This window comes from Drosophila montana, unplaced genomic scaffold, assembly GCF_035044405.1.
Source record: "Drosophila montana isolate Dmon_TW-CO22-7 unplaced genomic scaffold, ASM3504440v1 contig_3848_1, whole genome shotgun sequence".
Lineage (NCBI taxonomy): Eukaryota > Metazoa > Arthropoda > Insecta > Diptera > Drosophilidae > Drosophila > Drosophila montana.
Window position 1 is genome coordinate 2,363,219 of NW_026998720.1, and position 21,584 is coordinate 2,384,802.

Here is a 21,584-nt window from a genome sequence, read left to right on the forward strand (position 1 = left end):
AAATATCTTTCAACGCCAGCGAAGCGACAGCAAAGACAATGATAGCGGACGCCGGAGGATCCACAAAGCTGTTGCTGATTCAAATTTTATATTTTTAGTTTACGCTATAATTTACAGTACCTTTCTTACGTCTGTATTTGTGAGTGGCATCTTGAATGGGCAGCCGCCATGCTTGTTATATAATCCTCTTTTCAATTGGCACAATGGATCGACAAGTTTCTGGATGCAATCGATCCTCGAACTCATAATGCTGTCTCTAACGGTGTTAACAGTTCTGCTTTGGGATACATATCCTCTCATATTTATAATTATGATGCGCGCTCACATCGATGTGCTGAGGGACCGTATTCGAAATCTGCGCACTGATCCACATAAAACCGAGGCTGAAAACTATGACGAACTCGTCTGCTGCATTCTGGACAACAAGCTTATTTTGAAGTAAGACAATCTTTCGTTTCCATTAATCTTTAACTAATGTGATCTGTCTTTGTCAAGATACTGTAAAATTATGCGTTCAGTTATCTCTGATATCATTTTACTACGTTTTCAACTACTTAGTTGGCGTAGTTCTTTCTGGAAGTGACTATGATTAACATTTTATATTTCTGGGATTTCATACATGGAATTTCGTCGATTATTTATCTAACTGGTATCTTGTTGGAATCTTTTCCCTGCTGTTACCCAAGCGATTTACTCTCTGAAGATAGCAGGGACTTGTCGAATCTATTGGCTCAATCGAACTGGATCAGTGCTGAGCGCAAACATGATATTCTTGATGATATTCATACAGCACGTGCAACGGCCGATAGAGTTTATAGCCGGTGGAATATTTCCTTTCTCAATGAACAGTAATATTACACACCTTAAAAGAGTACTTAGATGTTTCAAACATATTACTTTTGATGATTCAATGAAATTTTCAGATGGCCAAGTTTGCGTTAAGCGTTATGACCATAGTGCAGCAAATGAATCTGGCTGATCGACTAGAATAGGCTTAGCATTATATATTGGCCGGCAGCATTATGAAATTAATTGAAATTCATTACCCTTGCAGAGGGTAATATAATTTTGTCTCAAAATGTGTTACGCATAGAAGGAGACATCTCCGACCTCATAAGGTATATGTATTCTAGATCAGCATCAACAGCCAGGTTGATATAGACAAGTCTGTCGGTCCGTTTATCTGTTTCTATGCGAAGGTCCTATTTTCTGTAGCAGGCACGACATATGTCGGAAACGGCTGGATTGGACCAGAAACAATCTGTCGAAAAGTAGGTTCTTGTTGGGAAAACTTTTTTGTTTTTCAAGATATTTTAGCCAGATTCGTCATGAGTATTACAAAAAGATTCGGTCTGCAAGGGTGTTAAATCTTCGGCATGCCGAAGATAGTCCTTCTATCTCGTTGTTACTTATTTACTTTATAAGCAATATATGGTATAACGAATTATAAAATATTAAACTTAAATTGAAATAAATAAAAATTTCATGTCTGTATTCATGAACCACTGAATAAGGAAATGAAATGATTGATTTGAATGACGACTCGAATTGAACTATTGAATTTATTCACCAACCTGAACTAGAAGTTCCCACTCTATTAACACTATCTTTTATTAAAAGTCTAGCGCTTTGCTGAGGCTTAATATATGTACATCTATAGTCGTGCAAATTAACAGCTGGCATAAGCCACAGCCATAGCCTCCTGTTGTCTTTCTTGGTGATTACTATTGCAGAGCTGTACGCACCCGTTGGCCTTGTGCTTAGCCTCGTTAAGAACTTTTCGAATTTAACACCCGGTGATTTTTTTGACGTACTCCAAGTAACATTTAACGTCAGTGGTGTGACAGCAAAAACCATAGTGGTTTTATTTTTGTTTTCACGAATGAATCAGGTGAGGTCATAGAAAAAAATGTTTCGTATGGTAAACTTTGAATCAACAATTATTCTTTAATTTAGCTGTTGATACACTGAACCCAATGAAAATGGGTAGTATACCCACGTGAACATATTTCATTCAATATATTTAATTTAATATCTACAAAATCTACTACCGAAAATTTCATTAAGATCAGTTAAAAACACAGAGGCTGTAAGCGCCAAAACAAGGGCATTTTCTGTATTTCTGCGTGCGTTTCTTTTGCAAATTATATTAGTAGAATTTTAATTGCGATTTTACTATATATGTATGTGCGCTTGTGTTGATATTTTAAGTCAGTTCTTCCCACAAATCTAAGTGTAAGTAAGTGGATATGGAATGGAGTGATGGGAAACAGTGTGTTCGGTTAATGGGGCGAGTTCAAGTCTCGCAGAGAGAGTTACTTTTATACCCCTGTAGAGGGTATTATAATTTTGTCATGAAGTGTGTAACGCATAGAAGGAAACCTCTACGTTACAAAAAAATATATATATTCTAGATCAGCATCAACAGCCGAGTTTATATAGCCAAATCCGTCTGTCCGTCAGTCTCTTGCCATGCGAACTAGTCTCTTATTTTTAAACTTTGCATAGGTCCGTCTTTCTGTTGCTGGCAGTACATATCTCGAAACCGGCTGAATCGGACTACTCTATCATATAGCTGCCATAGGAATAATCGGTCGATAAGTGGGGATTTAATTGGCAAAATTTTCTGTTTCCCAAGATATTTTCATCAAGCTCAGCATTTACGAGCTTCACTATTCTCACATAACTGCATATGTCTACAAGGGTATTCAATGTTCGGCGTGCCAAAGAGCAGTTTCTTTTAATTATAAGCCTGGCCAGCTGGCCTAATCTCAAAGCCATTTGCCTTTGGTATATCGGCATTCCGAAATAAGTCCAGTATGATATAACAACCTATTCAGTGCTAGTCACAGTTACTCTTGCAATGAAAAGGATATTCCGACAAATAAACCCGGCTCCACTTGGTGTTCAAATACGTTCTAGGAAATGTTTCACCTATTTATACCGCGCTGTGAAGTTCGTTGGCTACGCACCACCAAAGCAGGATGTACAGCGATATCTATACTTGTTTTGGTCTTGTTTGGTGTTTACTATTGCAGAGCTGTACGCTCCCGTTGGCCTTGTGCTTAGCCTCATTAAGAACTTTTCTAATTTTACGCCCGGTGATTTTTTTAACGTACTCCAAGTAACTTTTAACGTCAGTGGAGCGACAGCTAAAACCATCGTGGTTTTATTTTTTTTTTCAAGATTAAATCAGGTGGAGTCCATACTTGACATTATGGACGAGCGGCTGTGTAGGGATGACGATCGCCGAAGGATTCACAAAGCAGTTGCTGATTCAAACTACATATTTTTAGTTTACGCTATAATATATGGGACCTTTCTTACGTCCGCATTTGTTATTGGTGTATTAAATGGGCACCCGCCGTGGCTGTTTTACAATCCAGTTTTCGATTGGCATAATGGATCTACCAGATTTTGGCTGCAATCGATCCTTGAGCAAATCGTTGTGTCCCTTACGGGGTTGACGCTTCTGGTTTCGGATACATATCCTCTTATATTTCTTATTATGATGCGAGCCCACATCGATGTGCTGAGGGACCGTATTCGAAATCTCCGCAGTGATCCACATAAAACAGAGGCTGACAACTATGACGAGCTCGTCGGCTGCATTCTGGACCATAAGCTTATTTTGCAGTAAGTCAATCTGACGATTAACTCATGGGATCTCTTTTTAATTTCCTCTCCCATTTCCTATCCTAGATGCTGTAAAATTATGCGTCCAGTTATCTCGGGCATCATATTTGTGCATTTTCAGCTAGTTGGCGTAGTGCTGGGAGTGACCATTATTAACATTTTTTATTTCTCGGATCTAATTCATGGCGTTTCCTCGATTATTTATCTTACGGGCATCTTATTGGAATCTTTTCCCTGCTGCTACCTAAGCGATTTACTTGCCGACGATAGCAAGGACTTATCTAATTTATTGGCTCAATCGAACTGGATCAATGCCGAGCGCAAATATAAGTCCGCCTTGATGATATTTATACAGCACGTGCAACGGCCGATTGTATTTGTAGCCGGTATCGTCTTTCCTATCTCAGTTAACAGTAATATAAGGGTGGGTAGAGCTAAATGAATGTAACACAACACATTGATGTTATTCAACAATATTTTCAGATGGCCAGGTTTGCATTTAGCGTGATGACCATAGTGCAGCAAATGAACCTGGCCGACCGGTTAAAATAGGTTTCCCGTTAAATTTTGATTGAAACTATCATAATTTGTATTGAGTGTTTTTGTTGAGTATTTTTGTTGTTAATTTTTTGTTATTTAAAAGAGAATTAAACACAGATAATGGTTTTGTTCAAATGTGTGAAAAAGGTAGTAGACAGCATCTCCCCATAAAGCTTATTTATACCTGATCAGGCTGACGAGCTAAGTCAATACAGCCAAGTCCGTATGTGTGGCTATAAGAACGCGTTCATCTTGGAAGTTACAAAATATAGAGGATATAGTTATATAGTATATATTCTGGCACATCATGCACAGAACTAGTTTATTATTCTTTGTCGATATTTTACTCCATTTCCCTAGTATCGATAATAATCGAATTTGAGATTTGGTTTTGTAACCACAACTCGAGAATTTTATTAGCTACATTCCCCAAACTTGGAGTAGATTGTCGTAGAGTGTATACAAATGAGGAATGTTTTAGTGTTTGGATATCTCACCCGTATCCCCCAAAATCGAAAATATTGTAATTATTAAGGTATGGTCTTCTTCTTTGGCATTTGCAAACATTTGAGTACCATGTTAAATCCCTAAATTTTACATGGTGTATTTTACTTTATTTCATAAAGTAGCGAACTTATAACAGCGAAGACCACCCGCTGCTTATATGTACTCATGTCCAGTTTACAATATCTATAAACGCTTTCCTTATTGAAAAATTAAAAATTCCGTCACGAAAAATAAGTGTTTGCAAATTCGATTACACTATTTCTATTGACATGCATTTATGGATAATTATAGGTCAAAAGTTTTGCGGGGCGTGACAAAAACATCTACAGTCGCGGGAATAAAGCAGCTGCTCGGGTGAAATTTCATTCGACAAGTTAGTTTCTAGGGGCGTGATTGACACCTCGTCGAGGGGAACAGCTGGTCTAATCTCATGGATATGAACTGAACAACTATAAAAGCTTAGCACATTCCATTCTGGCGACAGTGACACATACAATGGGCAGAATGTTCGACGTTTGAAACGTGTTTCACCTTATTTAACAGGGTAACGGTGCAGTCATTTACATCTTAATAAGTACCCGCAGGAAGGTGGATGCATTTAGTTCAACAAGTGTAAGCTATTTATATTAATTTATTTTATATTATTTATTTTAATTTTTGTATTACTTGTGTTTACTTATTTTAATAACATTTATTTATTTATGTTATTCATATTATTTTATATTTTTTATTTATTTTAGTCATTAATTTGCAATATTTGTTTTATTTATTTTATTTGTTTCATTGTTCATTTATATATTTACTAGCGGGTATATCCCGGCCTTGCCCGTGACACGTGTAAAGTAAATGTCAAATCTCAAAAAGCTTTGAAAATGATTTTGAAACTGATCGGATGGTCAACAAACAACTTTCATACAATCGATTTCCGCCAATTTACCACTGTTGCGGGTAGAATTTCCCAAATCGATGAAACACGTTTTCATAAAATTCTTATGCCGAGCTTTGAAGATAAAGTTTGAAGCAAATCGGAATAAAATTAAAACTACACCAAAATCAAAATTTGAATAGCACTTTCCACCGAAGAAGTTTGGATTTTACGAAAAATGTGAAACCCGTCTCAAATGAGTTTTTATGTAGATCCTTGGCAATGAATTTGAGGGCGCAACGTCACCCACCAAATGTTTGACCCCCATTTCCACCAAGGAGCTGGATTTTTCAAAAAGTGCGAAACACCCCTCAAATGAATTTGAACAAAGATCTTTGAAAATGAGCTTTAGGCCGATCGGATGGTAAAAAAAAAGTTACATACAAACGTTTTTTGGTTTGCTTTATTTATTTTATATATTTTATTTGTTTTATTTATTTGATTAAGTGCATTTGGTTTATGTATTTAATATATTTTATATATTTTATTTATTTATATATGAATGGTCGATAAAACGAGTGTCAACCAAAGCATTTTCTACATAATATTACAAACATTAAAAAATAAATACAAAATTAATAAATTAATGCTCAAAAAATAAACGTAAACAAATTGCAAAATGTTTGAAGAGAAAAAGATGTTAATTTTCTGGCGATTTTCTACAATTTGGATCACACAAATGGACGTGTTTTATTTGCCAGTCCGGCCAGCTGTGCCCCTTTTCACAGCTAATTTTGTCAGTGACGCTATTAGAGCCTACATCTAAGAAGAAGGGTGTAAGTAGGAAAAAGTTCTCTTAAGTAAAATTTAAAATAATCTTAATTTGCTATATTATTTAAGAATATATCATAAATAGGAGAAAAGAAAGTAAAAAGATTGTTAATAAAGTAAAGAACTGTATGCTAGATATACAGAGTGTTAAGTAGATAGGATGAAGACATAGTATTGGGAAAGTAATGGGAAATCACCGACCCGGTGGGGGAAAATTTACAGCCTGTCCGGCAAGCTATGTTCGACGTTTGAAACGTGTTTCACCTTATTTAACATGTAATCCTTATAGAAGCTCATCAAAAAAGATATTATTAAAAAACATATAGAAGATTAATAAAACAAGCTTGGTACGAATAGGCAGTCTTAAGGTAATCAAAATTGGATCATAGTAAAGATACTTTATAGTGAAGCTGATCATGATTCCATATAACCTACGAGGTCAGGGATATCACTGTCTATGTGTTACATAGCTCAAAACAATATTATTATATCCACTGCAAGGCTAGCAAATGTAAAACGTCCTTGAGGCTGTTCGCCCTCGACATAATATTCCACTTCAATTTCAGAAGCAGCACTTTCCATGACAGGCAGCATTAATGTTGGCACGTTCATCAAATTGCAGCTTAGAGAGGCAAATGGAATTACAGGCGGGCGCACTTTATTTCTGTGTTCCTAATGCCAACCGATTATAAGCCCAAAAGACGGCGTACTACCAATTTTGTATCAGCTCATGGAATAGTTGAACAAAAACAAAAAAAAACTATCAGAGCTGTTAGCAAATTTGTGATGTAATGACACGCACGAGCGCAAGGCGCCTGCCACGCCCACACGCCACGTGCGCACAAGTTGCAGCAGCAGGATGCGCCAGCAGCAGCATTAGCTCAATTCCTTGGTCAAGGTTAGCGCAGCAGCAACAACAGCAACTGCAACAACAGCAACTGCAACAACAGCAACAACAACTGCAGCTGAGTAGCTGACAACAGCGCAGAGCGAAGTTAAAGGCAAGTACGGCACGTCGAAGATTAAATACCCTTGTATGACCCTTTTATACACTCAAATTTTAATTTTGGAAAATTCCCACGAAATTAAAAATTTTTGTAAATTATAGTAAATGTTTTCTAAAAATTTAAGCTTTGGGACATATATTTTCTTGTTGGAATGAATTTTTCCACTAAAGCACAAACTTTTTTAAAATTAAGCGAATTTTTTTCAAACTTTATGAGTGTACACATTTTAAATTAAGTGAAATTTTATTTTATTAATTTTTGAAACATTAAAAATAATTTAGTTATGCTTTGCACAATTCGTTACAATATAAGAATATCCTCTACAAGAGTATGCAAACCGGCCGAGTGGGTGTTGTCAGAAATATTGATAAATTGTTTTAAAGAGCATTAGGCACAATTGCTGGCAGGAGCAAAAATGACACAGAATTATTTATAAACCGGCGACGGGCAAACGACAAATGGCGAATTTAATTGCCGACGCGTCGTGGTACTACAGCGGAGACCACATAGTGCACTTGGTTGACCGTTAGATGGTCAAGACGACGACAAAATGGAGCACAAACGTGGCTAATTGTAAATTGTTGCAATTTAAATTGTTGCAAAAGAACAGTAAGCAGCAGCAGCAGCAGCAGAGGCAGCGGCTAACTGGCCAGCCGGCCGCATCCATGGGCCATAAAAATGCTGTTAAGGCCTAAAAGCGATTGTTGCATGCCAACAACAACAACAATAACAACTAGGGGGAACAACAACTGGCACCTATTGAACGGGCATTGGTTGTGTCTTGGGCCCCACAATCGTTAAAAGGCATCGTTAAAAGGGGGAGCCGCTGCCTCGTAAAAATTTGCGCATTAATAAACATTATGCAAGATGCGCGACAGACACAGCAAATGAGGCGACACGTTGCCAGCCAATCTCTGATGTGGCGGCTGCCACTGCCGAGCGGCAGCACCCCTGTGTGAATTTTTCGTTTAATAACTGAGCAAAAAGTCCGAAGAACGTAGAACGTTGAGCTCAAGATGCGAGCACACACAGTTATAACGAGCGGCTGCTGCGAGCGGCAGCAGCAACATTTAACGATGCGTTTATTGATACCGTCAACGACTGGGGCAGTGGCAGCGGCATTGGCAGTGACTGTGGCAGCGGCTGTGGCACGATCACAAATACAATCACAGTCGAGCCGCATTTTATGCGCCTTTATCTCCGTTATCAATACGCTTAGAAATGTATGTTTTACGATCAATGTAATTAATTGGCCAAACGTAACTAATATCGGCAACAAAGTCGCCGAGCCTCTCCCTGGGCAGCCAGTTGTTGTCTGCCAATTGGCTGGCAACTTTCTCAATGTAACGCGGCTTGTAAGGTTTTTACGATCGCATTAAGTGGCTGCCAATTTATGGGCGCGGAAATATTCTCTAATTTATGGTCGTACTGTACTGTACGATACAGTTGAGAGTATACTGTAGTTTTAGCTACCATGGTTAGGATAAGCCCTTTTTTTAAATCAAATATAACATATTTTTAGGAATTAATCACAAATAGAATATGATTAATACATGTATTATATATCTCATATATACATATATTATGTATTAAATATAAATTTTGTATTTCATTTTAAAATTTATTTTCGTAGATGAGTTGTATAATTGCGGAGGTTGTATCTAGTAAGTATTGTGTCTACAGACACTTTCCTAATTTTGTATTTTAGAAAACATTTCTGGCAATTAATTAGTAAAAATATGAAATTATTTTGATATAAGAAATATTGTCTAATACTAATGTGATATTTTGTATTATTTATTAACAATTGGTTCTTATAATAACTCATATACAATTTTGAAAATAATGTCCTCAAAAATAATAGTTTCTTTTTTTGGCATTTAAAATGAAAATAATCCGTTTTTCCTTTTGAAATTAAATAAGAAGCTACATGATACTCGCTATAAGGAAATAATATTACAATACAATATAATAGTAATAATAAAACATTAATTATAATAATAGCAGTAATAATAATAATAATAACAATAATATTTATAACAAGAATTAAAAATAATAATAAATAATAATCATGATTCAATAAAACTAAATAAGACAAATTAAAATATCTAAATATGTATAATAATGTTATAATATAATAATAACAAGAAGTGCAACGCGTTTTGAAATAACACAAGCTTGAACAATTATTGTATTGAATTATATTAATTAATTCATTCATAATAATATGTATGTATATGTATATAATTAATTATTCATTTAAATTAGATTTGTTTGATTAAAATTTTTTTAAATTTAAGAATTTCAAATTTAATATAAATTTGGTTTTTAGTAAAGAGTCAGCAGGCATTATGTATTGCATTTTCTAGCTACTATAGTTAAGTGTTTATTAAAATAAATCACACTGTCTTAAGTAGAACCTATGTAATTTTATGTTTCTAATTGCTATTTTCTATTTTTCCATAAATTATTTAAGTAAATGCAGCTAAACAACAAACTAAATTTATAAGGTAAACAATTTCTGCAAAATGCCAATGTCAATGTCAAACCCAACTTAAGCATTCAAAGCGCTACGATTTCCCAGGGAAAAGAAAATGAGTGAGAGAGAGAGAGAGAGGTAGAGAAGTAGGAAAATACTTCATCACATTTCCCATGCGGGGCCATTTATGGCAGTGAATGCCAGTCCGAATACCGATCTGCGAGGCGGCCTTTTCTAACTGTCCCTCTGACAAAATGCCGCAACCTGCAAGTGTAACTGACAAGCGATGGCCCAATGGCCACTGACCAGGCCAATAGACGCAAAGAACCAGTGCGAGAGAGAGAGAGAGAGAGGGAGGGCGAGAAAGAGGGAGCCAGAGTAAGAGAGAGATAATAATACAATATGATGAGCGTACGAGCGATACGTAGAAAAAATAAATCAAATTTTCTCATCAATCTCATCGAACATGAAAATGCACTTTCAAAACGCATTAAATAAACCATAACGGCACGCATGCGCAGCACAGCCACAAGTGAACCACCGCAGCACCACCAGCCCAGTTAGGCAGGGCGAGCTGGCGAGGCCGAGAGCTGGCCGAGGCCGCGTAAATCTTTCACTTTGAGCAAAATGCAGCACAGCTAACTGAGGCTAACTGGAAAACTAGCGGCAACAAATAACGTAAACGATAAATGCGCATGGGCAAGTGCAACAGCAACTGCGGCAACAGGCAACGTTCAGCAGCAAATGCAACTGCGGCAACATGCGGCAGGCAGGCAGGCAGCTGGCCACAACGATAGACGCGGCATTTGGCATGGCCCGGCCATATTTGGCATTGGCTTTGCCAACTGCCCAAACTTAAACCCAAACCCAGACACGTTGCGGCTCTGCTGACAAATTGCTGCAGTCGCCTCCTGCTGCTGCCGCTGCCGCTGCTGTTGTTGCTGATGCTGCTGCTGCCGCTGCTGTTGTCGCCAGCATCAGCTACGAATGCAGGTCCTCCGGCCAGCATGGAGCACAAATTTGGTAGCACGCCGTGCGGCGGCAGTCAAAAGCGTCCAATAATTCATAACACAGCCATTGCCAGCGCCACGGCAACTGTTGTTGTTGTTGCTGCCCAAAATTGGCAACAAAAAAGAAGAAAAAAAAAGCGGCTTGATAAGCCGCCCGTCGCACAGTCGCTGCGCAGTCGCCATCGCCGCGTAATAAATCTGTGCAATTTGTTGCACGCTAATCGCGCCATCGAGCAGCGACGGCGGCCGTGTGGCCAAAGCTTTCAATTGAAAGTAAGTATCTATCAGCTTATTGGGTTGCAGGTGTTTCGACTGCCCAAAAAGACAATAAGAAAAAACGGTTTTATTAGTGGGCCAAATAAATCAACGAGCTAATTATAAACATCGAATCAATGCTGTGTTGGATAATGCGTATCAATTAGAAACGAACTGAAGAAATTCGTAGCATTCAAAGATGCCATTAGGCATAGCTGCCTAATCTACCGAAAACAATAATTGTTGGTAGATCTAAGATATTTTTTGTCTTCCATATATGTAAGTATATTAAGAAGTCAGTAAGTAACTTACTCACGAGAAAGCAACTATATCAATTTCGATTATTACAGCTGATAGTATAAAACGGCAAATACCCCACTCAAAGCATCAATCATCATCAGTCTTTGTCTTCTTCGGCTTACCATAGTTAGCTTTAGCAGTTTCTCTATTAATAATAAAACAGTGTTTAAAATTGCTCGTGTGTCCATGGTCGATGTACCTAGGAATTTTTTAGATTTTGTTGATTTCCGTTCGATTAGCTTCATATACCCAAACGTAAATACAGGTAATAAAAACCATAATTTATAAAAAACTTCCTCTACTTATCTAAGAAGAGAGCGTTCTTCCAATATATTTGCTTGGTAGAGTTGACGGAACAATACGCCAAATGCGCTTCATAATGTGACATTAACATCAGCTATTAATCCTTGCTTGGCAAGAATTGCAGTGTTGGGCAACGTCCATAACTATAAAAGGACCTAACTATGGCTTTGAATTGAAGACGGGGTATATAGTAGCAAAAAGAATTTGAATATGCCTCATTGATAGTTAATAGAAACGAAAACTTATTTTTTCTACTTGCAAGAGATACTTCTATTAATCGTTGCTAATTTCTTGCAGTGTTGGGAAATACGCATAACTAAGATGCAGTTTTTAATAGGTATAGGTAATAAATAAAGAAAAAAGCCCTTTTCTTTCCGATTGCAGGAGGCTGACTGCATAACTTTCCGAATATCTACAAAATACTTCCCCATCAGCGTTATATTCCCGCTTAGCAAGTTATTGCAGTGTTGAGCAATGTGCAACAACTAAAGATGAAACTTAATTTTTTATCAGATTTTTTAGATAGCTTTTTGATAGGGATGGATGATAAATTATTTAAAGCAAGAAAAACTTCTCCTTTTTGGCTGCAAGAGCTTCAAGCATAGCTTGAACGAGAAAGAAGTGCTATCTTCGGCACGCCGAAGATTTAATACCCTTGCAGACCCAACCTTTTCAAAATGCTCATAGTGCTTTGCCTGTATCTAAGAAGCACAGGAAAAATAGTTATGGTTAAGATATCTTGAAAAACAAAACAGGTTTCCATACAACAACTTAATTTTCGACCGATCGTTCCTATGGCAGCTATATGATATAGTATATCATAATTGCATAAGTGGAGGGAGCATAGTAAAACTAATAAATGCCGAGTTTGGTCAAGATATCTTGAAAATAAAAAAAAATTCCATACAACAGCATAATTTTCGACCGATCGTTCCTATGGCAGCTATATGATATAGTTGTCCGATCTTAATAGGATTTTGCATATATATGGGGAGCGTAGTAAAACTAATAAATACCGAGAATGGTCAAGATATCTTGAAAAACATAAAAATTTTCCATACAAAAACTTAATTTTCGACCGGATCGTTCCTATGGCAGCTATATGATATTGTTGCCCGATCTTAATAGAATTTTGCATATATATGGGGAGCTTAGTAAAACTAATAAGTACCGAGTTTGGTCAAGATATGTTGAAAAACATTAAAAATTTCCATACAAAAACTTAATTTTCGACCGATCGTTCCTATGTCAGCTATATGTTATAGTTGTCCGATCTTAATAGGATTTTGCATATATATGGGGAGCGTAGTAAAACTAATAAATATCAAGTTAAGTCAAGATAACTTTATAAACAAAAATGTTTTTCATACAAGAACCTTCTTTTCGACCGATCGTTCCTATGGCAGCTATATGATATAGTGGTCCGATCCAGCTGGTTTTGACATATGAGCTGCGTGCAACAGAAAGAGGGAATTCTGCAAAGTTTCATAAAGATAGCTTTAAAACTGAGAGACTAGTTCGCATAGAAACAGACAGACGGACAGACGGACATGGCTATATCAACTCGGCTGTTGATACTGATCAAGAATATATATACTTTATGGGGTCGGAGATGTCTCCTTCTATGCGTTACACATTTCACGACAAAATTATAATACCCTCTGCAAGGGTATAAAAACAACATCCCAAAATACTTCAGCAACAGTTATTAATCCAGTTATGAGTAATGCGCGTAGCTACTTATGGAACTAATAATTTTCTATATTTTGTAAATTCGGTTTGGATTGGCCTAAAATATTCAAATGGAAATATTTCACAAAGAAGCAAGATTTTTTAAATTTAAGCTTCTCTTCTTTTATATATTTATCATAGGCATATTCAAATAAAGCAAACTATTTGAAAATAAACCTTATCTTTCTGATGCCAAAAGATGATTGTATAACTTGAAAAATACCCCCCACAACACGATGGCAACAGGTATCCGTTCATGCTTGACAGCTTCCCCTCCTAACTGACTAGGTTCGCTTTTGCAGTCTGGCTAATAATAACAATAATTTAGCAAGTAAATGAAATTAACATGCATTACACAACAGTCAAGCGGCCAATAACGGCATAAACCTGCCATTGATCCTTGGGGCGTCCCATTGGGCGACTGCAATTGCAATTGGCGACTCAGCCAACTGTTCCCTGCGCATGTCTGCCTAACTGACTGGCTGATTGAGTTGGCCCGCATCGCACCGGACGGGGCTGCCATCAATGAAACTCCCAGATGCTTCATGCTGCGGTACCTAACGGTACCAAGCCACGTAAACCCATCGAGAGGCAACCGTTTCCCCACCTGCCCACCATGTCAGCCTGCCCATCGGCTTTTTCTAATGGCGCACGCATCGCATTTGCCGCCTCAATGGCCAGCTGACTGACCAGCATCGTGTTGCACTTTTTCCCTGACTCTTTCTCTTTCTCTGCTTCTGCCTCTGTCCCTGTCTCCGCCTCTTGGCTGGGCGCCATGGCGTATGCATTTTTTATGTAAATTGATTTTTTCTACGCTCAATTCTGTTGTCTCTAGTTGTTGCTAGTCTTTTTCTTTGCTTGCCTATGTTGATTTTCGTTAGTTATGATAGATGATGTTTGAAATTATTTAAATATATTCAATTAATAATAGAAAACGCTAAAGCTGACAGTAAACAAGCAACAAGTGGCATAGAACAAACTTTTTGTTTTAGTTTCTCTTGTTAAGTTTCGAAAAATATTCATACCGTTTTTACCCCAAAAGCTTTTTAAGCTTTTAAGATAACCCACTTAAATGATTGGGGATATTTTGTTCATGGTTTGACCTCCATATTGATTCCAACAGTAAGATTTTATTAATTTTGGAAATTTAATTCGATTTTTTTTTTGTTTTTTTATTCAAGGGTCCCCCCTTACACAACTTTAAATTTGCTTTCTTATAATATCAAAATTTAATTTTTAGTCGATTACCAGTGAATAAATTAGTATGAATTTTTGTCAAAGAAAAATGCCAAAACTGACAAAAATGTTGACTTCTAAAGTTCCAAAATCTTAAGCAATAAACATTCGCATACATTTCCCAAGTGTTTTTCGTTCTTTGTTTTTTGTGGATTTGTTATTATTCAATTATGAACAAATATATGTATTGTTGACATTTTTGTAATTTTAATCAAGAGCTCCCCCACTCATCTTGATATATTTGTTCTTTAAATCTAAAAATTGTATATATTTTTTTCTTTTTAACATTAATTAATTAATATTTTGAAGTTGTAGACTTTATTTATGGCATGTCAATTTTGACTTATTTATTTTGCTTAAAAGTCTATTTTGAAACTCATTGAAAGTCACCTACCGCAAGGTGAAATTTTGTTCAAAAATTATGCCTAAAATCATACAATCATAATATCGAGCGTTTTCAAGCTCCAGTAAGATACCAGGCTTAAAATCTGCATAGCTTCGATAATTAAGTGCATTTTCAATATATTTTAATATTTAGACTGATTTATACAATGTATAAAATGATTTGAAGTGTAAGTTTAAAGCATTTACTGTATTACACATACGTCCTGTTGAACACAAAAATAATCATTCACTGACAGAACTCAGAAGGTAAGTGTCAAAAAAACATAAGACATTTTCATTATCCTCACGTTGTTTACCGCTGGCAGCAGACCTTGTTGTGCTCCCTGCCAAAAGTTAATAAAATAATTGCATATTTGAGCCTGGCATCAACATGGCAATAAGAAGCGCAGTCCAGCATAAATGTGGCAATAAAGTGTATAACAGCAATGGGGCAAAGATAAAGACAAAGCCAGAGACATAGACAGCGTCGAAGACGGGGGCGGTGCGGGCGGACGTGGCAGCTCGGTGGCGCACAGTGGCAAGCAAGCGAACATGAAAAGCGTGAACCAGACAATCAATAAATTCAAAGAAGCTGCACAGCCAGCCAGCGCAGCGCAGAGGGCCCAGTGAGCAACAGGTAATGGCAATTACCAATTGTCCTTAGCCTCAGCTGGGTTTTAATACACGTTCACGACGTGAACAACTAGTAGTGCTCTAGTCGGGAGTGCCCGACTGGGAGATACACTGCTATTGTGCTTCCTCTTCCCTTATATGCATTCTTGATAAACTTCGGTTTTAGTTTCGAAATGAAATTGATTAATATCGATTTGGAGTCATGTTTTTGTATACCTCTTAGAGTAGAGGAGATGCATTCACAAAGCTTGTAAGGTGTATGAAGCTCTTCTTATCCACATTAACCGATTTTATAAGTTTGAAATTTGGTTTAATTACTCAATGATTTTGAACCCGTCTTAAGTTTTGGGCTGCACGTTGATCACCAATCAGGCAGTCAGTAAGTAAGTCAGGACAACCAGTTTTGTATATATGTATAGATTACATCCACAGCGAACAAGGTGTAAAATTGTGTAGTCACGCCTACCAGGAGCCGGAAAACCGTGAAGAGCGATGTCTTCATAAGTCTGAAAGCCCGAAGACCTACGTATGATCGAGGCGAATTGTAAAAGTCGATATTTCTTAAGTTTCATTTTATTGATTAAGCTGTTGTTTCACTGTAAAAGAGTATTAAGAGTCGCTTACACCCGACGGAAATATGTAAAATTTTTCAATTTTGAGCGCTTCTTAGATTATATTGAATATCACGTAAGGCTCAATAAAATAAAATGCACGAATATGATTAGCATTAGGGAAAAAAGGAGCACAGCAGCAACTGCAACTGCAACTGCAACAGCAACTGCGGTGAGCAATTGCAAATGCCGTTGTTCGTGCAACGTTTGCCACCTGTTCCTGTTTTCTTCTTGGTCTTAGTTTGCCGTTATTGTTGCTTGCACAGCCTTGCCTTCATATCGTTAGCTAATTTTATTGTTACAATAACTGTTGTTGTTGGCTGCAACAGCAAAAACGGCATTGCAATGCTGCAGTTGCAGTTGCTGCTGCTGCTGCTGCAGTTGCAGTTGATGATGCCTATCTTTCGTGTATCTTACGGCCGGCCTTGCTTATATCAATTCTATTAAGCACAACAGCTTCCCAGCTCCACTTCACTGTTCAACTACTTCACCACCTCTCTCGCTCTCTCTCTCTCTCTCTGTGTGTCTCTCTCTATCTTTCAATTTTCCAGAGCTGTTATCCCACTCTCCTTTCAGCATGTGACTAATCATGCACAGCCAATCATGCCACAAGTTTATTTATTTTCACGTTGCATTTGCAAAAACTGGGTAATCCACTTGAAAATTCCTCGATTTTTGCTAACCCTGTTTATTATACCCTGAACCCATTGAAAAGGGGTATAATGCGTTCAGGCAAATGTATGTGACAGGCCATAGGAGAGAGCCCATAAGCGTAAGCTACAAAAGTTTGAAACTTAAAAGATTAAGTAAATATTTTCTAATATACCATATCATATTTCGATATCGATATCTCCTGATATTTTTATAATATCGATAAATATCGATTTGAGGCTTCTTAAAAATAGGCTTATTTAAAATAAATTCATTTTTTATGGTGTAGTTTTATTTATAGTAAACAAGGATTAGGCATATATCTCTTCTTAAATACATTCCCGCTTTAATTGGAAAACAAGACTAGAGGTAGATCTTTGTGTTTTGGTATCAATATACGTTTGTGTGTTATAAGCCCTCAAAATTTCATAATGATCGGATTCTAAGCACCGAAGTTAATCAAGAATGCATTTCTTATACACTTCTGTGTTATATCTGTGTGTGTGTGTTTTCGTGTATAAATGTTTAGAGAGAATATCTGTGACGGCAGCTGTGTGCCTGACTGAAGACAAAGACAATATAAATATTGTTTTATATTAATTTATTGTCTTTGTTCGGGGTATCTCCTAGTCGTCATTACCGTCTGGAGCACTCTTACTTGTTGTTGCTGGTGCTGTTATTGTTACTCCCTGTTATCGGCTAGCTATCAACGCCGCTTGTACTCGTTATTGTTCCCTGTTATGTTTGTTAGTTTCTTTTGGCTGGCTTCGCTGGCCTGTTAAATCTTATAAAGTGAGTTATCTGTTGGGCTGTCGTGTGGCATTGGCTGAAGTATCTCTAAGATACATATTTTCCCTCTTTTATTTTTCTTCGTTTTTTTTTTCTTTCATTATTTGCACTTGTTCTTGTCGTATGAGTGTGTGTGTGTGTGTGGCTTTGCAGATAGCAGCGGCTGTAGTTGCTGTCACTTGGCCGGCCGTTATATGTCCTTGAAAGAGTTAACTGTACTTGATCACTGATGAAGTCGCTGTGTCTTAAGCTAATACAGTGATCGGTCGGAGAAGAACACCCAAGAATACAGAAATTTTAATTGAATCTTTAATGCCACTTTTCGAGAAGAAATAGTTTTATTTTGAATGTGAATTTATATACCGAAATTAATTGAATATAAAATACCTCCATTTAAGAGTATGTAATAAATGTATGTAATTAATAAGTATATAGAAAATCGATATACTTCTTAACTCCACCTGTAATAGTAAGTAAAGAAACATTACAAAATAATTCCTGAGTTTCTTGGATTGTTTTTGGCTTGTAACTTAATCAACTGAGACCTTAACTAGCAGCTGGAAAAATCATTTTCCACAGTTATGCTGCGTGTTTTCGTGGCATTTGTATTTTGTAAGCTGTCGACCTGGTCGACGCTATCATGTAAAATGGATATACCAAAAGAAAAATAGGTCACAAATATCATTTATCTTGGGTGAAGCACTGACAGCTGCGCAATAGGAAATATCATCAATAATATAGGAAACAAGGTGAGAAATGCGCTGAAATGCCATTTGCAAAGTAGAGAAGAAAAATGGAAAATTCAATAGAGAAATAATAAGCATATAGTCCAATCAGCGGACTGATCGAAGGCCTAATATATTAAATGATATGTACCCCTATATTATTCAAAAGCGCAGCATAATCTTAATTCCGTTTGGAATCTGAAGCAATCTTCATATTGGCCGCATAAATCTCGATGGGACAACTCGGCCTGGCTAGCTGTCAGCTGTGGCCTAGCTTTGGCCTGGACCAGGAACAGTTACAGCAGGAGCAGATGCCATGTTGTCGATGTGGATGCCACTTGCTGTAAATGTGGCAAATGTCGAATGCCGCATACAGAATGCAGCCAGCGTAATTGATAAAGACCGACAAATCCGTTGATGGCAATGTTAATACTTAAAAGCTGTTGGCCAGGGTTTGGGCCGAGCTGGAGCCGGGCTTTGGGGCCGGGCTCAATGTCGTTGCGAAACGATCTTGTTGATGGCAGGAAGACAAAGACCTAAGATTGCCTGCTAATGCTAGTCGAAACGGGTCGATGTCTATCGATCGCTGGTGACGCGTGCAGAACCTGTTGGGTTGTGGCAGCAACATTGCTGTTGTTGTTGTTGTTGTGCTTATCGAGCAACGTTCGATTTTTATAATGATTATCGCCATTACCGACTGCCGTTGTTGTTGTTGCTAGCAGCTACTGTTGCACACAAAAGGCAGCTAACAATGCAATCCGTTGCCCGCTGCCTGTTGCAATTAGTCTGGGCGTGGGGCTCGGCTGGAGCGCGCATAAATTGCGTTAGGATAATGATCGCGCTTTGGCACAGTAAATCGCAATTCGAAATTCAACGGACACGGAGAGTACAGTTCGAATGTGATGTTGCTGCTGCTGCTGCTGTTGCTGCTGTTGCTGCTGCTGCGATGAGCCGCCCAGATCGCAATTGCAGCAGCTGCAGCTTTGGTATCAACTGGTTCGGCAACAAATTTGACGCGCGCTGCTACAAATGAGCAGCTCAATGCCTAGCCGGAGCGTGAGTGAGAGAGCTACAGTGGCAACTAGAGAAAGAGAGAGAGAGAGAGAGGGAGAGACAGTTGGAGAAAAATCAAGCGAAAAGCTGAAGGAAAACCAGTGGAAGGCCAAGCAACAAGCACCAAGCACCGTTTTGGCCACGCATGCTGGGGCGCCATTTAAATTGAGATTTATTGCAGGCAGCAAGTGTTGTTCTTGTTGTTGTTGCTGCTGATGCCACTGATGCGCCAGTGGTTGCTGCTGCTGATGCTGCAGGTGCAACAAGCAACGGTTTGTAGCTAAGAAGCGAAAACAAAACTGTAAAACGCTGCCAACGCTTGTCTTTGACCTGAGGATGCAACCAAGCTAGGTTGGGGGGGAAGCAGAGCATCCAGCTGTTACATATAACAGACAACAAATCGTTGGCCATCCACCTGCTAATGAAGTTATTAGGCGAATCAATTTTTGCAGCACATGCAACAGGCGCAACCGTTTTGTTGCACAATTTATCACTTTAAGTGTAACATAATTAATTTTCATAGAACATTTCTATAGAGTATCTTATGTAGGACATCATTTAAACCAGGATTCACTTAAAAAACTTAAATGATAAGTTTGTAATCGGAAATTATTCTAGCTAATCGTTCATATGCATAAATACTTTATTAATGCAATTACTCCAATTTGATGTTATATAATATTTGTATATATTAGAGATCAGCTCAAGGAATTCCTACATTATAAAATTACTGCTGCATCTCCCGAGTGATTAAAAAAAAATCCTTTAAATATTTAATTTCAATTCTTGTGGGAAAGTTTTCTATAGATTATGCAGCTGATATATTTTATCAGTCTGGCTAGTAGCTATTGTATGCAAATGTCGATAAGTACAATAAGTTAAGACGAATAACATATAAAGGCTTCAATTTGTACAGATGCTTTCTTTTGCATCGAAGAGAAAATTGAGGTCAAAGTTTGTATGAAAAGCTTTCAGCTGGCAAGTGGCTATATATATGCTTTGCCGAAATGTCAAAAGCCTGCGTAGCTTAGATATCTGAGCGTAAGACTGGAAAGTTTAGCTATATACGTCGGACCAGCAAGCGATAGATCGCTGGCTCAAAGTTCGCTGCAATTTTAAATGTGTTTATATATGTTTATTTAATATTTTGTAATAGCAAGGAAAACATGTATAAAAACTGTAAATAGTAAGTGGAAGTATAATCTGGCTAAAGAAACCCATATTCTGCTTTTAATGATAAATATGTTTTTGGCCAACATTGAACATAGCTTTTAACTATTCAACCCATACATATATAAATTACTTTCAGTTTACTATATCATATAGCCTAACATCAAAAGAATTCTTTTGTAAAAACATAAAATCTTAACTTTTATAAACTTATTCTGAACAATTTTTTTACAAATGCACTTGTAACGACTTTTAAGCTGTTTACTTTAGGCAAATCAAATTTCATTACTCTATCAAGATTGTTGCCCCAGTGTGGCTTGCCTCTAATTACAGCTGACACTGATTAGCACGAAGCAGGAGACCAATGGAACGGGGCGTTAAGTAGCCAGAGGCATCTCTTATAAGTTTGCAATGTGGCAAAACATAATTTTTGCATGTCACTCAGACAGGTTGGAGTCGGAATCGGAGTCGGGAGTCGGAGCTGGAAATGGAGATGGTTGTCAATGCGTCGGCTAATCCTGGTCATCATCTTCAGTTTCAGCTCGTGGATCAACACAAATGCACAATTTTTTGAAAAATCACTGAAACCGGTTGACGGAAAAGTTGCTGCAGCTCAACACGGTAGACAGACTGTTGGGACGGACAGTACTGGAATGGACTAGAGGACTGAGTGAATGACTGGACGGCACCTGTAGATTTTATCCTGGCCATTTGATTGTCTGCCGCTGATTGCCGCTGATGTTTGCAGCTGTGTGTTGCCAATGTCGTCTGTTTGGGAAATTAAGTTGCTGCCTGGCAGCGTTTACATGGCAAACTTTTGATGTTTTAATGATAAGATTTGTGTGCGATTGATTTTTCCTGGGTGTCG

The 21,584-nt window shown here is 37.6% G+C and overlaps 2 protein-coding genes across 5 annotated transcripts in view; one reads left to right on the plus strand and one right to left on the minus strand.

The window, feature by feature from the left end:
- The window catches only part of fru (fruitless), a 150,564-nt gene that overhangs the window by 116,787 nt on the left and 12,193 nt on the right, over positions 1 to 21,584 (minus strand). The gene's annotated exons all lie outside the window — the stretch shown is intronic.
- LOC135438446 (odorant receptor 59b-like) lies at positions 311 to 4,188 on the plus strand. Its single transcript, XM_064696774.1, has 4 exons — positions 311 to 438; positions 3,415 to 3,636; positions 3,703 to 4,060; positions 4,120 to 4,188. Exons 1-4 carry the CDS (start codon positions 311 to 313, stop codon positions 4,186 to 4,188), a joined length of 777 nt encoding a protein of 258 aa, XP_064552844.1.